The 22,311-nt window shown below is 40.4% G+C and overlaps 1 protein-coding gene across 3 annotated transcripts in view; it reads left to right on the top strand.

Moving 5' to 3' along the window:
• Nucleotides 1–22,311, top strand: part of ap3b1a (adaptor related protein complex 3 subunit beta 1a) — a 109,123-nt gene that overhangs the window by 14,053 nt on the left and 72,759 nt on the right. For all 3 annotated transcript variants that reach the window (XR_009061093.1, XM_057818764.1, XM_057818765.1), the window contains exons 6-13: nucleotides 2,874–2,940; nucleotides 15,066–15,248; nucleotides 17,195–17,350; nucleotides 20,684–20,781; nucleotides 20,844–20,898; nucleotides 20,969–21,040; nucleotides 21,147–21,209; nucleotides 21,272–21,404. Coding sequence is in view for 2 of the 3 variants with exons in the window: in XM_057818764.1 (XP_057674747.1) it covers nucleotides 2,874–2,940; nucleotides 15,066–15,248; nucleotides 17,195–17,350; nucleotides 20,684–20,781; nucleotides 20,844–20,898; nucleotides 20,969–21,040; nucleotides 21,147–21,209; nucleotides 21,272–21,404 (827 nt within the window). In the remaining variant the exon portion in view is untranslated. The remainder of the gene's footprint in view (nucleotides 1–2,873; nucleotides 2,941–15,065; nucleotides 15,249–17,194; nucleotides 17,351–20,683; nucleotides 20,782–20,843; nucleotides 20,899–20,968; nucleotides 21,041–21,146; nucleotides 21,210–21,271; nucleotides 21,405–22,311) is intronic.

Here is a 22,311-nt window from a genome sequence, read left to right as displayed (position 1 = left end):
TGGGCTGTGCATGGCCACCCCACCCCCCCACCCGCCCTCCCTCCCCGAGCTGGCTGGGTGGGGTCCGTGGCCCTGGGTTGGCACCCGCGCGGTTTCTCCGCCCGTCTGCGTGGCTGTCGCACGCCCGGTGGGGCTTGCGTGCTGCTGGATGTGGTAGGGCATGCTCAGGTTGGGGGTCCCGGTGCCGGGATTGGCGATGCGGCGGCGTAGGGTTGGTCGCCAACGGGCTTACACTCATAAGAGATTCACACGATTACTGGGTTCTAGATCACAGAACAGAACACTGATTTGTGTACACTCTACCCCTTTCAATCACTTAGCTTATAGTCTTATAGACACCCCCACCCCCATTCTCCTCTTTCACTGGCCAATAGGCCCCCACATGGTGTAAACCGGAAATACATCTCGCTGACGATAGCACCAGCATATTAGTAACTAGTTTAGATGTTCAATGTATTTCTTGTTGTTGTTTGTGTATGTTTCTTTTCTTTCTTCTCTTGTATTTCTTATCTTCTGTCCCCCCATAATCCCTTCCTGTTCGCTGCTTTGTCATAATAAAAAGGTATTTTGAATGATCACAATGGGAGTATGTCAGACTCTCAATGTGAAACATTAAAACTGTTCAGAATCCGGGCACTTAGACTTCCATTCTCTGTGTCAAACAGCTGAACAGGACAGGTTAAAAAAAAAAAAAAAAAAAAAAAAAAAAGGAGCTGTCTAAGGGCTTCAGGAAAAAGATTGTAGACACTTATGAGTCTGGTAAGGGATTTCAAAAGATCTCAAACGAATATAAAATCAGCCATTCCACTGTCTGAAAAATGGTCTACAAGTGGAGGACATTCAAAACAACTCCCAACATGCCCAGGTCTGGCTGTCCAAGCAAGTTCACCCCGAGAGCAGACTGCAAGATGCTAAAGGAAGTCTCCAAAAACCCAAAAATGTCATCACGGAACCTGCAGCAGACTCTTGCGTGTACAGTGATACCTCGGCTCACGAACGCTTAAGCTCACGAACTTTTCGCCTCAAGAACATTAAATTCGCGAGCATATAGTCTCTGCTGACGAACTAGTTTTCGGCGGACGAACCAATTCACGCGGTCGAAAAGCTCCACGAGAAGCTGACGCACGCTCACGGCGTCCCAGTTCGTCCCCTCACTCTCGTTGAGTGCGGACGTGGTTTGTGTTTGATAGAGATTTTGGACCATATTGAGTGTACTTTTGCTATTATGGGACCGAAAAAGAGTTACCTACAGTCCTTATGGAAGGTGACTCGTGTTACCAATTCACCCTCGACTGGTAATTGGCGGTGCTTTCAGCTTCCCACCGTAGTGAGAAGTGGACCGGCGAGTCACGTTGGCTCGTTGTCGTCGGTTGTCTTCGGTTCGCCCGATTTCCTCTCCAGAAAGGTGGCGGCGTGCATACAAACACCCAGAGGCGTCGGATGGCTTTTATTAACAACCAAAAGCATGTGGGGGGCACAGCAGTGGAGTCTACGCTAACTGCGCACTTTGCTGGTAACACTCTCCTTCCAAACAGTAACTCCCTCCCTCCCTACTCCTCCCACTCCATTCCATCAAGCCATCAACTACCATCACAAAGGTAAATAAAACTACTTTATTATACAGTACAGTTTATTTCTTTAATTATAATACAATAGCACATTTATTATACATAAAATAAGGTATATTTTTGTGTAGTTTTAAGGCTTATTTAGTAGAAAATTATGTTTTATGGGGACCTGGGAACGGATTATTCTCATTTTAATGGTTTCTTATGGGAAATAAATGTTCGGAAGACGAACTTTTCGCCTTACACACACTTTCTGGGAACCAATTATGTTCGTGAGCTGAGGTATCACTGTATGTGAAAATGGATGCCTCTACCATCAGAACGAGACTTCAAGTTTAACCTTCATGGGAGGTGTGCAAAGAAGAAACCTTTGCTTTCCAAAAAGAACATGAAGGCCAAACTAAAGTTTGCCGGAGTGAATGTAGACAAAGACCAGGACTTCTGGAATAATGTTCTTTATAGAGATGTACCTAAAATTGAATTATTTGGACACCAGCACAGAGGACATGTTTGGCGTAAACCCAATACAGCAATCCAGGAAAAGGACCTCATACCAACTGTGAGGCATGGAGGTGGAAGTGTCATGGTTTGGGGATGCTTTGCCACAGCAGGACCTGGCCAACTTACCATCTTAGAATCTACTATGAAGTATATCGTTTATCAGAGGGTGCTTGAGGAACATGCGAAATCATCTGTGAACAAATTAAAGCTGAAGCGAAACTGGACCCTGCAACATGACAATGACCCAAAACATACCAGTAAATCCACCAAGGACCTGCTGAAAAAGAAGAAATGGAAAGTCCTGGAATGGCCGTGTCAAAGCCCAGATCGTAATCCCGTTGAGATGATGTAGGGTGACTTGAAATGGGCTGTACATGCAAGAAACCTCTCAAACATCTCACAGCTTAAAGTATTCTGCGTTGAGGAGTATGGCAATCTTTCTTCAGACCGATGTCAAAGACTGGTAGATGGCTACAAAAGCGTAACTATTAGGTGGTAGGGTGTCCTAACTTGTTCCTCAGTTAGAATATGCATTTTTGTTGATATATTTGGTTTAATGAGTAAAACAATGTTATTTTTTGTTGTTTTACCTGCAATTAAATCGCTTTCTTTTCCAGTGATAAAGAAAAACAAGATCAGACATTGGTATGTGAACATTTCTTCATAAAGAACTGAATATTTAATAATGGGTGTCCTATTTTTTTCACATGACTGTACATCAATGATCTTTAGATGCCACAAGATGGCGCCAGAGCAGTAGATGTGGCTTTGTGTTTCTCATATCTTGTGCGTTTGGTTCCTCAGCCTGGACCCGGAACAGAAGGAGCAGCTGATTGAAGTGATCGAGAAGCTCCTGAAGGACAAAAGCACGGTGAGTGGCAACCACAGGAGGGCACCACAGTCAAGCGTTCAGTCTTCGCCTCGGCCTCGCGCAGCACTTCATTTTGTTAGCAGCTACTTAAAATTCCCACAGAGTCAGATGCTCCTGGTTAACTCGTAGGCTGCCATCGACGGTCACAGACGTCCTGTTGCTATTCAGACACAGGCCAAATGCATTTGACGTCTATTGCTGTCAATTAGGACTGTTGTACTGAAGTGACTAACTGAACAATAATTGATAATTGAATTACTCTAAATCTATTTATATAATTGATAAGTTGTTCAGAAGCATTGTTGACTTCGAAATTGTAAATATGCTTATTTTTATTATAATTATTTTTAAAAAAAATACAACAAAGAACATGAAAATAGTATGTTCTATTTTTATATAGTTTTTATCTTGAAAATTGTTTTATGTATTCTTCAAACATTTTAAAGTAAAATACAAAATGGAAAATAAAGCAGTAAATACTCATTTAAAATACATTTTAAAATATTTTTTAAATGGAAAAATAAACATTTTTTTCTTTTTTAAATTATTTAAAAAAAATATATATATATATATATATATATATATATATATATATATATATATATATATATATATATATATATATATATATATTCTTTGATTTTTGTAGTTTACCATTAAAGCAGATGATTATCTCTGTAATGAATCCAAATGAGATGTCTGAAAACATCTGCTTTTGCTTTGGAATGTAATGCTACTTGAAATAATGTGATTTATATTTGAGCCGATTAGTCGAGTAATTGTAGAAATAATCAGTGATTAACCGATTATCAATATAATTATTTGTGGCACCCATCCAAATGGATTGGACGTCAATTGTCATTAATGCCACAAATTAAATCATTATCCTTTTATATACAGTATGTACACATACAGTATGTAGACTGCTGGTCAAAAGTATTGGTACCCCTGCAGTTCTGTCAGATAATGCTGTTTCTCCCAGAAAATGATTGCAATTACAAATGCTTTGGTAGTAATATCTTCATTTATTTTGCTTGCAATGAAAAAAACACAAAAGAGAATGGAAAAAAAAAAAATCAAAATCATTTTACACAAAACTCCCAAAATGGGCCGGACAAAAGTATTGGCAGCCTAATACTTGGTAGCACAATCTTTTAGGCAAAATATAACCGAACAACCCCTTCCGGTATCCATCAATGAGTGTCTTCCAATGCTCTGCTGGAATTTTAGACCGTTCCTCTTTGGCCAACTGCTCCAGGTCTCTGAGATTTGAAGGGAGCCTTCTCCAAACTGCAATTTTCAGATTTCTCGACAGGAGTTATATGGGATTCAGATCTGGACTCATTGCTACTTTAGAAGTCTCCAGTGCTTTCTCTCAAACCATTTTCTAGTGCTTTTTGAAGTGTGTTTTGGGTCATTGTCCTGCTAGAAGACCCATGATCTCTGAGGCAGACCCAGCTTTCTCACACTGGGCCCTTCATAATGCCATGCACCAGAGGTAGCAAAGCAACCCCAAAATATCAGGGAACCTCCGCCATGATTGTCTGTGGGGACAGTGTTGTTTTCTTTGAAGGCCTCGTTTTTTTTTCTTGTAAACTCTATGTTGATGCCTTTTCCCAAAAAGCCCTACTTTTGTCTCATCTGACCAGAGGACATTCGTCCAAAACGTTTTTGGCTTTCTCTGTAAGTTTTGGCAAACTCCAGCCTGGCTTTTTTATGTCTCTGGGCCAGAAGTGGGGTCTTCCTGGGTATCCTACCATAGAGTCCCTTTTCATTCAGACGTGGACGGATAGTACGGGTTGAAACTGTTGTACCCCTTGTAACTTGTTAGGATGTTAGTCGAGGTTCTTTATCCACCATCCGCACAATCTTTCACTGAAATCTCTCGACAATTTTTCTTTTCCGTCCACATCTAAGGAGTTTAGCCACAGTGCCATGGGCTTTACGCTTGTTAATGACACTGCGCAGAGTAGACACAGGAACATTCAGGTCTTTGGAGATGGACTTGTATCCTTGAGATTGCCCATGCTTCCTCACAATTTTGCTTCTCAAGTCCTCAGACAGTTCTTTTGTTTTCTTTCTTTTTTCCATGCTCAATGTGGTCCACACAAGGACACAGGACAGAGGTTGAGTTATCTTTAATCCATTTTAACTGGCTGCAAGTGTGATATAGTTATTGCCAGCACGTGTTATGTGACATAGGTAAGTAACAGGTGCTGTTAATTACACAAATTAAAGAAGCATCACATGATTTTTTTAAAGGGTGCCAATACTTTTGTCTGGCCCATTTTTGGAGTTTTGTGTAAAATTATGATTTATTTATTTCTGCATCGTTTTGTGTTTTTTCATTGCAAGCAAGATACATGAAGATATTACTACCAAAGCATTTATAATTGCAATCGTTTTCTGGGAGAAATTATCTGACAGAATTGCAGGGGTGCCAATACTTTTGGCCAGCATTACATGTATATATAAATTAAAACAAGTGTCCGAATGAATGAATGAATTCTTAACACGTCCGCAACCGTCATGCGCAGAATGTTCGTGATTATGTATTCATAGCGTACACTTATGTTTTCACAAATAAATAAAGCAGCTCAGGCCAACTGGCAGAGGAGTGGCGGTTTGGGATGGCGAGCCAGGGAGCAGATGTATAGCATATTTAGCCACGGCCCGCTAATGAAGACAGATGACTTCTGTGCGCGCACGTGAGGGTTAGCGCTAGCCGCTGCTGATTTATGGCCAAAAGCCCTGGTGAATATTTAATAGGTGTCAAAAAGTGGGTTTTATGCCTGCGTACTGTTTCCCCAAATCTCACGAGACGGCCAGATACTCTGCTGGATGTGGAGTTCTGAGTTTTGCAAGTGTCTTCTTTAATACGCTGTGGAAATAGCACTGGAAGCACTCATTGAATTATTTTATGAGCACTACTGTATATTTAAAGACCATTTTTATGTCGAAACATATTTAGCCTATTGCAAGTCTGCCTACTTCATGCTAACACAAAATGCAAAAGGCAAAACATGGAAATTACATCAAAGCGAATTTAATTACAAAGTTAAAAATGGAAATCCAATCATGATATCAACAATAACCAAAAACAGTCCATTATTTTCAATGAATTGTACCCACCTGAACGCCACAAACTGTACGTAAAAAAAAAAAGTTGCCCGAGAGTTTAAGATGACGCTCGTCACGCTAAATGCTCGTGCTGGCGAGAACGCAAGTGCTATGCTAACGCTCCGAGCCACTTAGCATCGCATTTGCAACGGCGTCGCAACCCCCTTACTTACTTTCCCTTCCTGCTCTGCTCTCTCCGTGTCTCCCACGTCATTCACCCAAATTGTAGTAACTCACACCTTCACATCCTCAGTAACGGTAACGGCATTGCAATGATGGGAAAAGTAATTACCGTAATTTTCGGACTATAAGCCGCTACTTTTTTCTTTCATTTTGAATCCTGCGGCTTATAGTCCAGTGCGGCTTATTTTTTTATTTATTTGGGTTAATAGGTAACACTTTATTTGACAACAGCGTTATAAGACTGTCATAAGACCTTCTTAGTTATGACGTGACACTGTCATAGGCATTACTGAATGCTTATGACAGATGTCATCAAGTGTCATCTAGCAAGCTATGTCACTAACTCAAAATTGTGTCCAGCTTGGATTTTTACATCCATTCAAAAGTGAGATAATTTGCCGGATAACACTAAATGACATCTGTTACAAGCATTTATTGATACTCATGACAGTGTCATGTCTTAATTATGACAGTCTTATGGCGCCACTCATATAAAGTGTTACCAAATACCATAACTAGCAATTAATGAAACAACCGGAACAGTAACTGGAGAAATAATGAGAACAGAACATGAATTTTGATTGTTAGTTACATTCGTAGCAATGCATGCTCGGAGGCATATTGGACAACAACACTGTTGACAGCAGGTGGCAGCAGAGGTTGACTGTCTCCCCCAAGGGAACAGTGATGGCCAAATGAAGCTTTGCAGCTAATTGGTTCAAACATTCATGGTGGTTCATTTGTTCTTATGACAGCCGTATGATGCAGCTATCAAATAAGTTGTTTCCGGTTAATGTCTTTTGGTTTAAAAATCCCATAATACAGTAAGGATAGCTGTGGCTTATAGTCCAGTGTGGCTTATCTATGAATAAATGCCGTTTTCGTGCCAAATTTGGTGGGTGGCGGTTTACAGTCAGGTGCACCTTATAGTGTGATAATTGAGGTAACTAGATTACTCACTACTGACAAAAATAACGCCGTTATTAACAGCACTGCTCATAAATGCCCCAAAATCACAGGAAGTGACCCATAAATGCCCCCAAAACAACAGCAAATGACCTTAAATGCCCCTAAATTAAACTCATTGCTTGCCATTGACCACCATAGACGTCTGATCTATCTGAAGTGAGAGGGATGCTCCCAGTTCTCTTTAAACACAATAAGGATATGATTTTGCTCTCAGAAGCAAAATGCTTCTGTTGTAAGCACACACGTTAGGATAATTTTAGTTGCTAACATCATACAGCTTGGCATGTGCCGTTACCAGTTTCAAGGTTTACCGTAGTATGAAAATGTCACAGTTTCGAAATCACAAAAAAATTTCTGTCATACTGTAGTTACGGTACTAGCTATTTTTGATTTCCCAAAAAATGTAGTGAGAAATCTGTGGCTTGGAGCGGCAGTGCTCACCCATCCCCTTCCAGTTGTTGCTCTTATCTACACCCGAGCTTTTTCCCCCCTTAAAATAGACAAAGTCGCAAGTAGGGGAGTGCTTAGGCTACCGAAAAGAAACAGACTGCCGCGGCTTAGAGGAGGAAGGTCAGCCGACGTACAGGCAACACCTCCAACATGATTTCACATTTACCGTATTGGCCTGAATATATGACGGCCCTGATTATAAGGCGACCCCCTCTTTTTCAAGACTCAAGTTTGGAAAAAGGCTTTTTGAACACCAAATTTTTATACAGAAAATAATTACAGTAAATCCAAAACAAATGATTATAAAAGATATTTGAGAGAAAAAGCATGTTATTTTGCCTCATTCAAATCTTAATATCTGAACATTTATATATGTAAACTAGGGCTGTCAAACGAATAAAATTTTTAATCGAGTTAATTACAGCTTAAAAATTAATCGTAATTAATCGCAATTCAAACCATGTATAAAATATGCCATATTTTTCTGTAAATTATTGTTGGAATGGAAAGATAAGACAAGACGGATATATACATTCAACATAATGTACATAAGTACTGTATTTGTTTATTATAACAAATCAACAAGATGGCATTATTATTCACATTCTGTTAAAGCGATCCATGGATAGAAAGACTTGTTGTTCTTAAAAGATAAATGTTAGTACAAGTTATAGAAATTTTATATTAAAACCCCTCTTAATGTTTTCGTTTTAATAAAATTTGAAAAACTTTCAATCAAAAAAATAAACTAGTAGGCCGCCATTGTTGATGTCAATAATTACACAATGCTCATGGGTGCTGAAGCCCATATAATCAGTCGCAACCAAGCGCCAGCAGAGGGCGACAAAACTCCAAAAAACACAAGTAACAAGTTGCCATTGCATTGTGCTGTCATTCTAATCTGTTTGAGCAGGGCGTGTGCGTTAATTGTGTCAAATATTTTAACGTGATTAATTAAAAAAATTAATTACCGCCCGTTAACGCGATAATTTTGACTGCCCTAGTGTAAACTAAAGTGCAATCACATTCGTAAATGAATGGCTTCTGGTTTTTGAAATGTAAATAAACAACAAAATTGCAAGAACTGCATTAACCATCAAAGTGAAGTTTAACTGTAACTGTAGTCTTGAAACAAATCTGAATTAGGAAAAACATTGCAATAAAATAATGCAAACTGGTTAAACTTGAGAGTAGCTGAGATCTGTCATGACAGAACATCACTTCAATGATATCTGGCGCCATCTAGCGTCGTGAATGAGTATAAGGTCTAGACCGCGAATATAAGACGACCCCACTTTTTCGGTCTTATGGTAAATGCAAAAGACACCGTCTTATATTTGGGCCAATACGGTACTTGAGCATCATCCGTCACTTTACACAAAATTTAAGGTAAATAAACGCTGTAATGAACGTTTCCCATCTGTTTTCCGAAATTTCCAGGTTCGCGGTGAATCAGTAACAGGCACACTTTTGCTCAATAGACGATGTTTATTGATTAGAAAATGCAGAATAAATGAGATTTATTGATTACAATCCCACAAAAGCAAGCAGATATAAAAAACAAGCAAACAAATGGTAAAGTGATGCTAGATTTCAGTTTGTCAATCTCAGAATCCCCGCGTTACGTTACAGCACAACTAGTTGTCCCTTAGAAATGAAAATTGCTTACTGTGACAAACGAGTGGGAAGCCAACAACACTGCAGTAAAGCGTCAAAAGGACAAAAGCCAGGCGATCCGTACGTGACTCGCTGGTGGACCTTGAACCTGGAAATTTTGGAAAACATTAGTGGCGTCACGGACAGGATCGCCTGGCTTTGTCCCTTTGCCGCTTTACTGGAGTGTTGCTGGCTTCCCACTCACTTGTCACGGTAAGTGATTTTCATTGCTAAAGGGATATTTTGTTTTGCTGTAACGGTAACGCAGGGATTTGGGGGCTGACAAGCTCAAGTCTAGCGTCATCGTTGCTTTTGTTGATACTTGTTTGCCTGCTCTTGTGGGATTGTAATCAATAAATCTCATTTATTCTACATTTTCTAATCAATAAACATTGTCTATTGAGCAAAAGTGTGCCTGTTACTGATTCACCGCGAACCTGGAAATTTCGGAAAACACCATCTAGCGATGGTAAAACAAATACTATAACGTAGGCTTGTTAGAGAGGCAGACAATGTGGCTAGTTAGCATGCTAAGACGGCTAACTAGTTTTCTCACTACTATTAGCCTACTTTTGTAAAGTCTTCCGCCATTGTAAACATCTGCCAATTTGCAAATATGTTGTGAAAAAGAAAATCCTGTTCAATGTTTTTTTTTTTACCGATACATCTCAAAATAACACATTTTAGAACCATAATTGCAATACCGTGAAAACACGGTATTTTTGCTTAGGGTTCTCATACCGTCAAGATCTCATACCGGCACATGCCTACGTACAACCATCTCTACTGGTTGACTACTTCTGAGCAGAGATGCTCTCAAAGCGAGATCTCCTAATTTACAGCGACATCTAGTGGCAGGGATGAAAACGCCAGGTAAAATGAAATACAGGTATTCCGCACCTCGCCCTATATTCCAGAGATAGTTTTGATTTCCCGTAGGGCAGTGGTGTCCAAACTATTCCGCATAGGGCCGCAGTGGGTGCTGGATTTCATTCCTACAAAACAAGATGAAATCTTTTCACCAATCTGGTGTCTCACAAGTGTAATCAGTTGATTGCAGTCAGGTGCTGCTTGTTTCATCACAAACTTCATTGGTTAAACTGTCTGTGCTTGATTGGTAGGAACAAAAACCAGGATCCACAGCGGCCCTTGCGGACAGGTTTGGACACCCATGCCGTAGGGCATTGAAATCTGCGGAAATCGCAGTCTAAATAATGACTCAGTACATTTGTTTTAAAATCATGAAACCAATAAATGTAGAACCACATATTTCTCAGCCCAAATATTTGCAATCCCCCATCGCTTTTCCAAGCGTTTGCACATTAAAGACGCGCAATCTTAAGTGCCAAGCTAATCACTTGTCGGCATTAATTAGGAAGAAGTTCCCGCTCCGCGTTTGCCTCTGTAATGAGTCCATTTAAAAGCAAAAGAAGTGCTATCAGGTGAGTCGCCGTTGCCCCCCTTAACAAATGCGCCTGCTTGTTTAAATGGCTGTGACATACATCGGCGGGGGATGTTTTCAAGACAAAATGGGACGGCGTGATGACAGCGGCGACGGCGGAGTTTGTGCAGCTGTTTTAGCGTGATGGATCTATTATGTCGCCATTACAAGATAAATGGCGGCTCCCTCCCTGCGCTCCTCTTCCCAAATTGAAAGCCGAGGAGGGTGGGGGTCCTTATGATTAGGGGCGAGGTGGGACGACCATTCATTTAAGAAGGGGGAGGAAAACGGGCGGATCGTCCATCAAAAAGAAAAAAAAAAACACTGCAGTCAGTGTTGTCTCTCGCGTGATGACCCAGCACTCCCCGCCTCCCCGGCGCCTTAATTGGAATTCATGGCGAAACAGATGCAAGGAAACAGTGCCGGCCCCGCCTCATTTTCAAGGAAATTTATTGTTATTAGAAGAGCCATTTGCTTAGTGTGATTTTTCCATTACCACCTTGTCATAATGCAGTGGCGGGTGTCCAGGAGGCACCTCCACGGCACCCAGCGAGGTGTCACCGTTCTTGATGTTCTCCTTGGAGGTGGCGGCAAGAAGCTTTAGACCGGGGCTGTCGAACTCATTTTCATAGTTTTGGTTGCCTTCGGAGGACCATTATGACTGCCAACGAACTAGTCGACAATATTCTTTTATAAGGCTTCAACAAATAATTGGTTAAAATTAGGGTTGTTCCGATCATGTTTTTTTGCACCCGATCGTTTTAGTTTGAGTATCTGCCGATCCCAAAGTTCCCGATCCGATTGCTTTTTTTTGTGCTCCCAATTCAATTCCAATCATTCCCGATAATTTTTCCCGATCATATACATTTTGGCAATGCATTAAGAAAAAAATGAATAAAACTCGGACGAATATATACATTCAACATACCGTACATAAGTACTGTATTTGTTTATTATGACAATAAATCCTTACGCGATAAATTTGATAGCCCTACTTTAAGCCAAAACTAAAGGCTCTGAATGAATGTAAAACATTTTGTCTGTAACGTTAAATACAATTAGAAAACGATTTATTTGAAAAATAAATATATATTAAAAAAAGGCATGTCCGATATTTTTTTGGCGATTCAGATACTGTGAAAATGACGTGATGCCGATCGATCGGGACATCTTTAGTTAAAATCGATTAGTTGCCAACGAATTTGATCATCGATTTTTGCCGGCAGCAGTGTTGTTTTTAGCAGCCTTTTAATTTTCGTCTTAGTCTTAATCTTTTGGACGAAAATACTTATTAGTCTTAGCAGGGGTATCAACAGACTTGCACGGGCCCGGGGACAAGATAAAAATATAGGGCCCACCCAACCCACCCCTGCCGCCGGCTTGTCACGACAACATACACAGTACTTTTGACGTTTTGCAAGCAATGACAGTGTAAATTTTCAAATTATTTGACCGTAATGTGATGTGACACAATATAAACAATTTCCACCTATTGTCCCATGTTGGCTAGAATACAATACAACTGAGAGTGCTATGCCTGCCTGCAAAGCAACAAAACAGTATAACTAAACATCCTATCCCTGCCTCCTCCACTTCCCTGGGGTTATCAAGCCCTCAACAAACAGTGATGCGGCTAGATTTTTTGACAGTCATTTATAACATCAGTGAAATCCAGTTTTTGTGCAAGCTCGAGCTCGTTTGCTGTAATCCACAGTGGGTTCTAAACCCAGGATAAATCCAGCCACCGGACCAGAGTCTGTTCAGCCTCGGCACGTGCTCCCCACAGACTTAACATATATCCCGATCTCCCATCACCTTTGCTCGCCTCGGCTCAACGCGAGCAGCATATCTTGTCATACCGCAGCTCAATAGGGGGCTTTGATCACGTGATCACGAATGTAAATGTTTGGTGTGTTCGCAGCTGTTTTTCACTTACCGACATCACGGTCCACAGCCAACTCTAGCCCTAATTCTCTGGCTTCTTGTCCCCCTTTTAAAAACTTCATCGTTTCACTTCATAATTTTTTCTCGTTCCCCTTTATTATCTTCATCTCTTTTTCTTTTCTGCGCACCAGATTTATGACGACTCGCCATGTTTAGAGTTTATAACAATGGCATATTTTAATTTCCCGCTTCAGGGCACGTACATAGTGTAGCCTTGAGTGCGCCAGAGCAGGGTCAAACCATTCTCTGCTAAGACAGAGGTGGTGTTGGTGGGGGTTGTGCAAAAAAAAAAAAGGAAAATAATATACTGTATATTTGAAATATTTAAAATGTTAAGGTTTTTAAGTATATATCGAGTCAAACATAATATTTAATCAGACAATGATTTAAATAAAAAACAAATATGTGAATGTAAAGAAAAATAAATTAGGAGTCATTCAGGGGCCCCTATGGTCCTGAGGCCCGGGACAACATACCCAGTTGCCCCCCCCCCTCACCACTGACGGGCTTGAGTCTTAGGAGTGTAACAGTACATGTATTTGTATTGAACCGTTTCGGTATGGGGTGCTCGGTTGGAACGGAGGCGTACCGAACGAGTTTCTGACATAATGTTTATGTAACCCTTACTTTTCGAGGCTGTGGTCATAAAGTTATAATGAGAAACTTGAAACTGTTCAGTGTTGCAACTGTTCAATTTTGCACATAAGATATTTGTTTAAAGAAAAAGTCTGAGCCAATGTTATGTATTTTTATTTTGTTTTTCAAAATATCTACATTTCGGAATATTGTATTTTCTATTTTTGAGCAGAATTCTAGCGTTGTGTAGGCTAATCTTCCTATTGTTGAAAGCACAAAAGTGTGTAACAGACAACTAGCACATTTATATTTTGCATTTTGTTTTCTTACTGTACCGAACCGTGACCTCCAAACCGAGGTACGTACCGAACTGTGACTTTTGTGTACCGTTACAGCCCTAGTCTTAGTCATCTCAAAATGTCTTTGTCTTCGTCTAGTATTCGTTGACAAAAACTCGACTAATTTCGTCTAGTTTTATCCAACGTTTAAAAAAATGTTTTCGTCTGTAACATTAAAAAATTCCAAATATAAATAACGTTTTCCAACTATTTCAAATGAACACTAACAGACGAGCATATATTGTAGCGTCTATCTGAAAGCACAACGCCAATTTGGTGATAATACATACTCGTCAGGAAAACTGAACATTATTTTCAATTAATTATACACACCTCGACGCCACGAACGGTAAGTAAAAAAAAATTGTTCTAGAGTTAAGGGATACTCCCCGTTAGCATTAGCCTAACGTGAACCTAAATGCTATGCTAATGCTAAGAGTTACGTGTGGTCTGGGCTAAAGCAACATTGCGTATTTCTGTAGCCAAGAAAACAAATCTTACCATGTGTTCAAGTCTGCATGGAGACTGGAGTTGACACACTGGTGAGTCGAAGGGGGGGTGCAGCAAGTCACAAGTGACACAACCAGACACTGCTATATGCATACTAACGGCACATAAAATGTCAAACACTGTGAACTTGACCAAACTATTGCGCATTTTTGTGTGGTTCTCCTCTTGTCAGACGAAAACTGGCATTCGTCTCGTTCTGTTTCAGTCTCCCAAAACACGTTTTTAGCTCGTTATCGTGTCGTCATCGTCATGGGAAAAGTGTTCTTTGACGAAATATTTCCGTTGTCGTCATCCTTGACGAAAACAACACTGGCCGGCAGCTATGAGCAGTCCCGTTTGGGTCCTTGTTTGTGTGTAATGTGGGGCTGTACGTGTGCCCCAGTGATTAGAAATATTATTTACATTTGTTTTCATATTTAAAAAAAACAAACAGAAAGGGAAATACAGTGCAAAAATAGTAAAATTCTCTTGGCTACTGCATTTTTCATGGAGGCAAAACGAGATGGAGCAAAAACTATTTTAATTACGGTACTCACAATGAAAAAAATAGTTCATCAAAATATATTAACTCCTGCTAATGAATTGGTATATTGTTTAATAACCCCATGTTATATTTTAGCTGACTTGACTCGTACAGAAAGACGTTAAACTTGAAAATGGAGGCATACTAAATGATAGAGTTGTTCTGCTTCTCAGGGAATTGCTTTGATTTGTAGGAAAGGTATAATTGATAGATTTACTTCTCTCGCTTGTGAAAATGAGTCAATTCAAACTTTTTAAGCTCCGACATTTTTTCTTCATAATGATTGCCCGCTGCAATCAAAGTTGAAAATACTTTTTTTTCCCCTCCCTCTTGAGTGTTGCAAGCATAATGAAGTCAATCTAGTTAACAATTCCTCCGGAATATCCGGACTCACTTTGTTTTTCTGGCTTTGCAGCTTGTGGCGGGCAGCGTGGTGATGGCCTTCGAAGAGGTGTGCCCGGACCGCATCGACCTGATCCACAAGAACTACCGCAAGCTGTGCAACTTGCTGGTGGACGTGGAAGAGTGGGGCCAGGTGGTCATCATCTCCATGCTCACACGCTACGCACGAACGCAGTTCACCAGCCCGTGGAAGGAGGTCAGCCAAACATTTGTACAGTGACCCATAGACTTCATAATGATATCGACAGACCAATTAATAGGGGGCATGCATTGTTGTCGTGGCCGTCAAATCTGACCGAGTGGAATCACAGACAAAGAGCTTTTGAATTCTTTATAGATATGGACGTAAAACAGTCTCGATTCTTGGTTAAAAAAGCAAAAACATGCAGTTAGCAATTATTAAGCGTAAATATGTCGAAGTACGATGCTAGTCTGTCAGTCAATGTGGCGGCCGCCGTATGTAAACCTGGCGTTTTTGGTAAAAATTCTTGTGAAAAATGGTTAAATCTCTGAATTCTTTATAGTTATGAACATACACACAGTCTCAATTCTTGGTTAAAAGTGGAAAAAAAAAGGTGCAATTAACAATTATTTTACATAAATATGTCGAAGAATGATGCTAGTCTGTCAGTCAATGTGGCGGCCGCCATATGTTGCAGTACGATGCTAGTCTGTCAATCAATGTGGTGGCCGCCATATATACAGTGGCACAAATAATTATTTAGTCAACCAGTAATTGTGCAAGTTCTCCCACTTGAAAAAATTTGAGAGGCCTGTAATTGTCAACATGGGTAAACCTCAACCATGAGAGACAGAATGTGGGGAAAAAAATGAAAATCACATTGTTTGATTTTTAAAGAATTTATTTGCAAATCCTGGTGGAAAATAAGTATTTGGTCAATACCAAAAGTTCATCTCAATACTTTGTTATGTACCCTTTGTTGGCAATAACGGAGGCCAAATGTTTTCTGTAACTCTTCACAAGCTTTTCACACACTGTTGCTGGTATTTTGGCCCATTCCTCCATGCAGATCTCCTCTAGAGCAGTGATGTTTGGGGCTGTCGTTGGGCAACACGGACTTTCAACTCCTTCCACAGATTTTCTATGGGGTTGAGATCTGGAGACTGGCTAGGCCACTCCAGGACCTTGAAATGCTTCTTACGAAGCCACTCCTTTGTTGCCGTGGCTGTGTGTTTTGGATCATTGTCATGCTAAAAGACCCAGCCACATCTCATCTTCAATGCCCTTGCTGTTGGAAGGAGATTTTCACTCAATACATGGCCCCATTCAATTTTCCTTTACACGGATCAGTCGTCCTGGTCCCTTTGTAGAAAAACAGCCCCAAAGCATGATGTTTCCACCCCAATGCTTCACAGTGGGTATGGTGTTCTTCGGATGCAATTTGGTATTCTTTCTCTTTCAAACATGAGAACCCGTGTTTCTACCAAAAAGTTCTATTTTGGTTTCATCTGACCATAACACATTCTCCCAGTCCTCTTCTGGATCATCCAAATGCTCTCTAGCAAACCGCAGACGGGCCTGGACGTGTACTTTCTTCAGCAGGGGGACACGTCTGGCAGTGCAGGATTTGAGTCCCTGGCGGCGCAATGTGTTACTGATAGTAGCCTTTGTTACTGTGGTCCCAGCTCTCTGTAGGTCATTCACTAGGTCCCCCCATGTGGTATTTTTGTGGGATTTTTGTTCACCGTTCTTGTTATCATTTTGACGCCACGGGGTGAGATCTTGCACGGAGCCCCAGATCGAGGGAGATTATCAGTGGTCTTGTATGTCTTCCCAGGCTGGTGCAGGTCTACAATTTTGTCTCTGGTGTCCTTCGACAGCCCACGTGACATCAGCGCGTTGTCCCGCATTAAAATTAGTCCGAGCAAAACGTGATGCTTGGAGCTGTCAAAATAAACGATTACTCGAGGTGAATAAAATTACTCGGATCAGTTTTTAAACTCGAGTTACTCGAGTATTCATTTCAGCTCTACTTTCAACAGACTATTGGGGTTGATATTTCTACTCCTTCACTGCTAATGATGGAGAAGAACTTCCAAACCATTTGGAAATGGTTTGGATGTCCATCACCGTCCATGAGCAGTCAATGTTAAGTGGCTTTTTGTATTTGCAACTCTTAGGGCGCCGTCTTTGAGGAAAACCATGACAAGACCTTCTACGAATCGGACCCAGAGGAGAAAGGCGAGGCGGCGGAGGCCAAGCCGTACGTCATGGACCCGGATCACCGGCTGCTGCTCCGGAACACCAAGCCGCTGCTGCAAAGCCGAAACACGGCGGTGAGTGGCTTTACTTTTCACTCCCAGTTTAGGTTTAACCAACAGCGGAGACCAACAGACACTTCTCAGCAGTGATGCATACCTGGATGCCATTTTGTATTAAAACAAAGCTACACGGACAAACTAGTTGCTGTCATAAGATGTCTGTACGCGGCGAGAGCACTTCTCCATCACGCAGAGGCTCAAGGTCTCCTCGGCGCTTCCCAAGGATTACAAATGAGACTTGCGCTACAGTTTTTATTTTTTTTTCTTCCCCCGACACGTTCGCTGTCTTTATTGAAGACTTTCCATGTCTGGGATGGACACGTACCGCTAGAAACTGTGCAGGGAAAAGTTGTTTGCTCAAATAATCAAGCACCTCAAACTTGGGCTGTCGCATACAATTATCTTTATAGTTGATCAATCGGTGTTTTGTTTTGCTTTTTCGACTGATCAATTCATATATAAATCATATCACAGAGGTGGGTAGAGTAGCCAAAGATTGTACTCAAGTAAGAGTAGCATTACTTCAAAAACAATATTACACAAGTAAAAGTAGTCAACCAATAAATGTACTGAAGTGCAAATAAAAAATTATTCAGTGAAAAGAATATTCAAGAGTAAATGCTTACACTATCTGGCTTTATTTTTTTTCTCAGCACAACTTCAATCTATACGAGCTGGTATTGTGATTGCGATAACCGATTACATTTTTGGCCAAAAAATGCACAAATATCAACAATTTCCAACAAGAAATTAAATTTGAATGAATTTTTTTTTTTTAAACTAGGGCTGTCAAAATTATCGCGTTAATGCGCGGTAATTAATTTTTTTAATTAATCACGTTAAAATATTTGACGCAATTAACGCACATGTCCTGCTCAGAAAGTATTCTGCCTTTTGGTAAGTTTTACAGCAAGGCTTTTTGTGCTGTCCAACAGCGAACTCTTGTGGTCGCTTTGCGACATGGTTTATTGTTTTCTTGCCAGTTCATTATGGCTGCACGACGTCTCGGGCTGATAATGTTGTGCTTATATGATCCTGGGACAAGATTTGTCCGTAAGTATGGTTGTTATAAAGAATGTACATATTATGTTAGTAAGCGAAATGTTATATTTTTTGTATGAGACGCTTTTTGTTTATGTTTAGTGAACCTGTATAGCGTGCTAAGCTAACGTTGTTGCTAATGCAATGCTTGTGTACTTTTTTTTTGTAGTTTTACGACGGTCTAAAGAGGACAATGGTTTGAGGCCATTTTATTAATAAATCAGATGAAAAAGGAAGAAGTCTAATTATTAAGGCGTCGTTCACTAGCTGTCTAGCTTTGGAAAAAGTAGACGCTTCGGAGTGAGGACAGCGTAGACAGATTTAAATGACAGTAGAGTGAAATGCCCACTACAGTCCTTATGTACCGTATGTTGAATCTATATATATCCATCTTGTGTCTTATCTTTCCATTCCAACAATTTATTTTACAGAATATATATATATTATTTACAGAAAAATATGGCATATTTTATAGATGGTTTGAATTGCCATTAATTGCGATTAATTACGATTAATTAATTTTTAAGCTGTAATTAACTCGATTAAAAATTTTAAATTTTAAAAAAAAACTGCAAATATACAGTCAAAATCTCACAGATGAAAAAACAGTGTCTGCTATAACTAAAACCACCCAAACATGAAGAGGTTTTCATATTTTAATGAAGATGGTATGCAAACAATGACAGGAGGCGGAATAATAAGTAAGTGAACCATCACATTTAATATTTTGTGGTCGCCCCTTTGGCAGCAATAACTTCAACGAGACAATTCCTGTAGCTGCAGATCAGTCTGGCACATCGATCAGGACTAATCTTTGCCCATTCTTCTCTACAAAACTGCTGTAGTTCAGTCAGATTCCTGAGATGTCTGGCATTAATCGCTGTCTTTAGGTCATGCCACAGCATCTCAATGGGGTTCAAGTCTGGACTTTGACTTGGGCACTCCAGAACGTGTATTTAGTTCTTCTGAAACTATTCTGAAGTTGATTTACTTCTGTGTTTTGGATCATTGTCTTGTTGCAGCATCCACTTTTGAATTCATTCTTCCATTATTGATTGCTTGTTGTCCAGGGCCTGAGGTTGCTAAACAGCCCCAAATCATGATGCTCCCTCTACCATGCTTCAAGGTGGGGTTGAGGTGTTTGTTTGTGAGCTGTTCCATTTTTCCCCCACACATTACATTGTGTGTTCCCGCAAACAATTCAACTGTGGTTTCATCAGTCCACAAAATATTTTGCCAAAACTTTTGTGGAGTGTCCAAGTGCCTTTTTGCAAACATTAAACGAGCAACAATGTTTTTTTAAACAGCAGTGGCTTCCTCTGTGGAGTCCTTCCATGAACACTATTCTTGGCCATAGTTTTACATATAGTTGATGTGTGCACAGAGATATTAGACTGTGCCGGTGATTTCTGTAAGTCTTTTAGCAGACACTCAAGGGTTGTTTTTTTACCTCTCTGAGTATTCTGCGCTGAACTCTTGGCGGACGGCCACTCCTTGGGAGAGAAGCAACAGTGCCAAACTCTCTCCAATTGTAGACAACTTCTCTGACTGTCGACTGATGACCATCCAGACTTTTAGAGACGGTTTTGTATCCTTTCCCAGCTTTATACAAATCAACAATCCTTGATCGCAACTCTTCAGACAACTCTTTTGACCGAGCCATGATGCACATCAGACAATGCTTACCAGGTGTGTGTTTTATAGTGGGCAGAGCAGTTTTAAACCACTCATCTGTGATTGGGCACACACCTGACTTAAATTGTTTGGTAAAAATTGGTTTCAATTGCTTTTTTAAGTCTCCTTATGCAGAGGGTTCTCTTACTTATCCCCCCCCCCTCTGTCATTGTTTGCATGCTATCCTCATTAAAATATGAAAATCTAAAATTTTTGGGTGGTTTTAGTTAAAGCAGACAGTTTTTTCATCTGTGTGATTTTGACAAAGATCAGATCACATATGATGGAATTTTATGCAGACGTGAGATATTCCAAAAGGTTCGGATGATTTTTCATGTTACTGTACTTGTTCTTTTTCATTTAATATATTTTTTAAAAAGTATTTAAAAAGATTTTTTTTTTTTTACAAAAGTAGAACTAAATTTGAATATATTTTAAATATATAAAACAGTATATTTATATATATATCTTCCCCACTTAACATATTTTTAAAATTAAAATGATATAAGATATTTTGATACGTTTTTTTTTTTTTTCCCCAAAATCAACAAAAATAGTCACTTGCCCCAAAATGTGTTATTAGGAAATTGTAACCTGAATACACGAGCCAGCATGTGTTTACTGTGATTCAAGGTGGTGATGGCGGTGGCTCAGCTTTACTGGCACCTTGCACCCAAACAGGAAGTCAACGTGGTCACCAAATCGCTAGTGCGCCTGTTGAGGAGCCACAGGTAAGCATTGAGCGTCACCTCTCTTCTCATTTTTATTTTTTGACCGCCCTTTTGTGACGCAGAGAGGTGCAGTACGTGGTTCTTCAGAACATCGCCACCATGTCCATTCAGAGGAAGGTGAGTGGCAGCCGGGATTCAAACACAAACCTTGTCATTATTTTTGCGTTTGCTTTTCAAATTCAATCAGGGGATGTTTGAGCCTTTCATGAAAAGTTTCTACGTCCGATCCACCGACACCACACACATCAAAACACTGAAGGTACAACCTGCATTGAGAATATTGGATTCATACCTGTGATTTTGAGTTAAATTTTGGGCCTGATTGCCCAACCTTATTGTATACGGTGAATTGATTTGCTTTGCAGTTGGAGATCCTGACCAACCTGGCCAATGAGGCCAACATCTCCACCATCCTAAGAGAGTTTCAGGTTTGTCTTCTCCGCCTTATGGAACGACGTGAGGGCTAGCCTTGACGTAGCTTGTCTTGCAGACGTACGTCAAGAGTCAGGACAAAGCTTTCGCGGCGGCCACCATCCAGGCTATCGGCAGGTGCGCCACCAACATCGCCGAGGTGACGGACACCTGCCTCAACGGTCTGGTGCTCCTGCTGTCCAACAGAGATGGTAAAGTAAATGCTTTTTTGGGGGAACAACACACACTATACACATCAAGTTTTTTTTTTTTGTTTTTTTTTTATAATTACTAAGGGTGTAACGGTACATGTATTTGTGTTGAACCGTTTCGGTACATGGTGCTCGGTTCGGAACGGAGGCGTAACGAACGAGTTTCTGATGTAATGTAACCCTTACTTTTCGAGGCTGTGAGTCGATTGGGTTACAGTTTCTTTGTGTAGATTATATTTACTCCATCTTCTCTACTATAATGAGGACCAACACGGTAGGACAGACCCAGAAACGTCAACGGCGCGACAACGTGGCCGCCGCGAGAACGCGGTGAAACGTGGGCGTTAAAGTCAATCGGCCAATGCACACCAGTCGCAGTGCGGCCGCGTGTTAGACGCGTCCCAGAAGCGGCTCAACACGACGCACGCGAAAAGAATGGCAGAGTTTATTATTTGACGCGAGACGCGACCCTCCTGCGTCAATACTACTACCGGTAGCTAGGATAGGGCAGACCGGAAGTCACTCGTGTAAAAATACGGTGGATCCGGTCGATTTTCAAACTAATATGCAACCGTAATCTACTTTTTGAGTCCATTAGATCTCTTGAGTGGTAGATCGGGGCACTGTTGACTTGTCTTTGTTGATTTACTGCTGTCTTCTCTGCTATAATAATAACCAACACGGCGCTGTGTTCAATACAAAACCCTCCTACCACAACAAAACAAGTAGGAACTAATATTCACACAGGAACTAAAGTTAAACAACATGAAATATACAATATAAATGAATAAATCACATTTGTAAAATATAAACAGATAATAAAATAAATAATAGCCCATTTAAATAAAATAAACTGAAATGAGCTAAAACACCTGTAATTGAATAATAAGAATAATACACAGATCCT

The sequence above is a fragment of the Corythoichthys intestinalis genome, chromosome 17 (assembly GCF_030265065.1).
Source record: "Corythoichthys intestinalis isolate RoL2023-P3 chromosome 17, ASM3026506v1, whole genome shotgun sequence".
NCBI classification, from domain to species: Eukaryota; Metazoa; Chordata; class Actinopteri; order Syngnathiformes; family Syngnathidae; genus Corythoichthys; species Corythoichthys intestinalis.
This window is presented reverse-complemented; position numbering and strand designations above follow the sequence as displayed.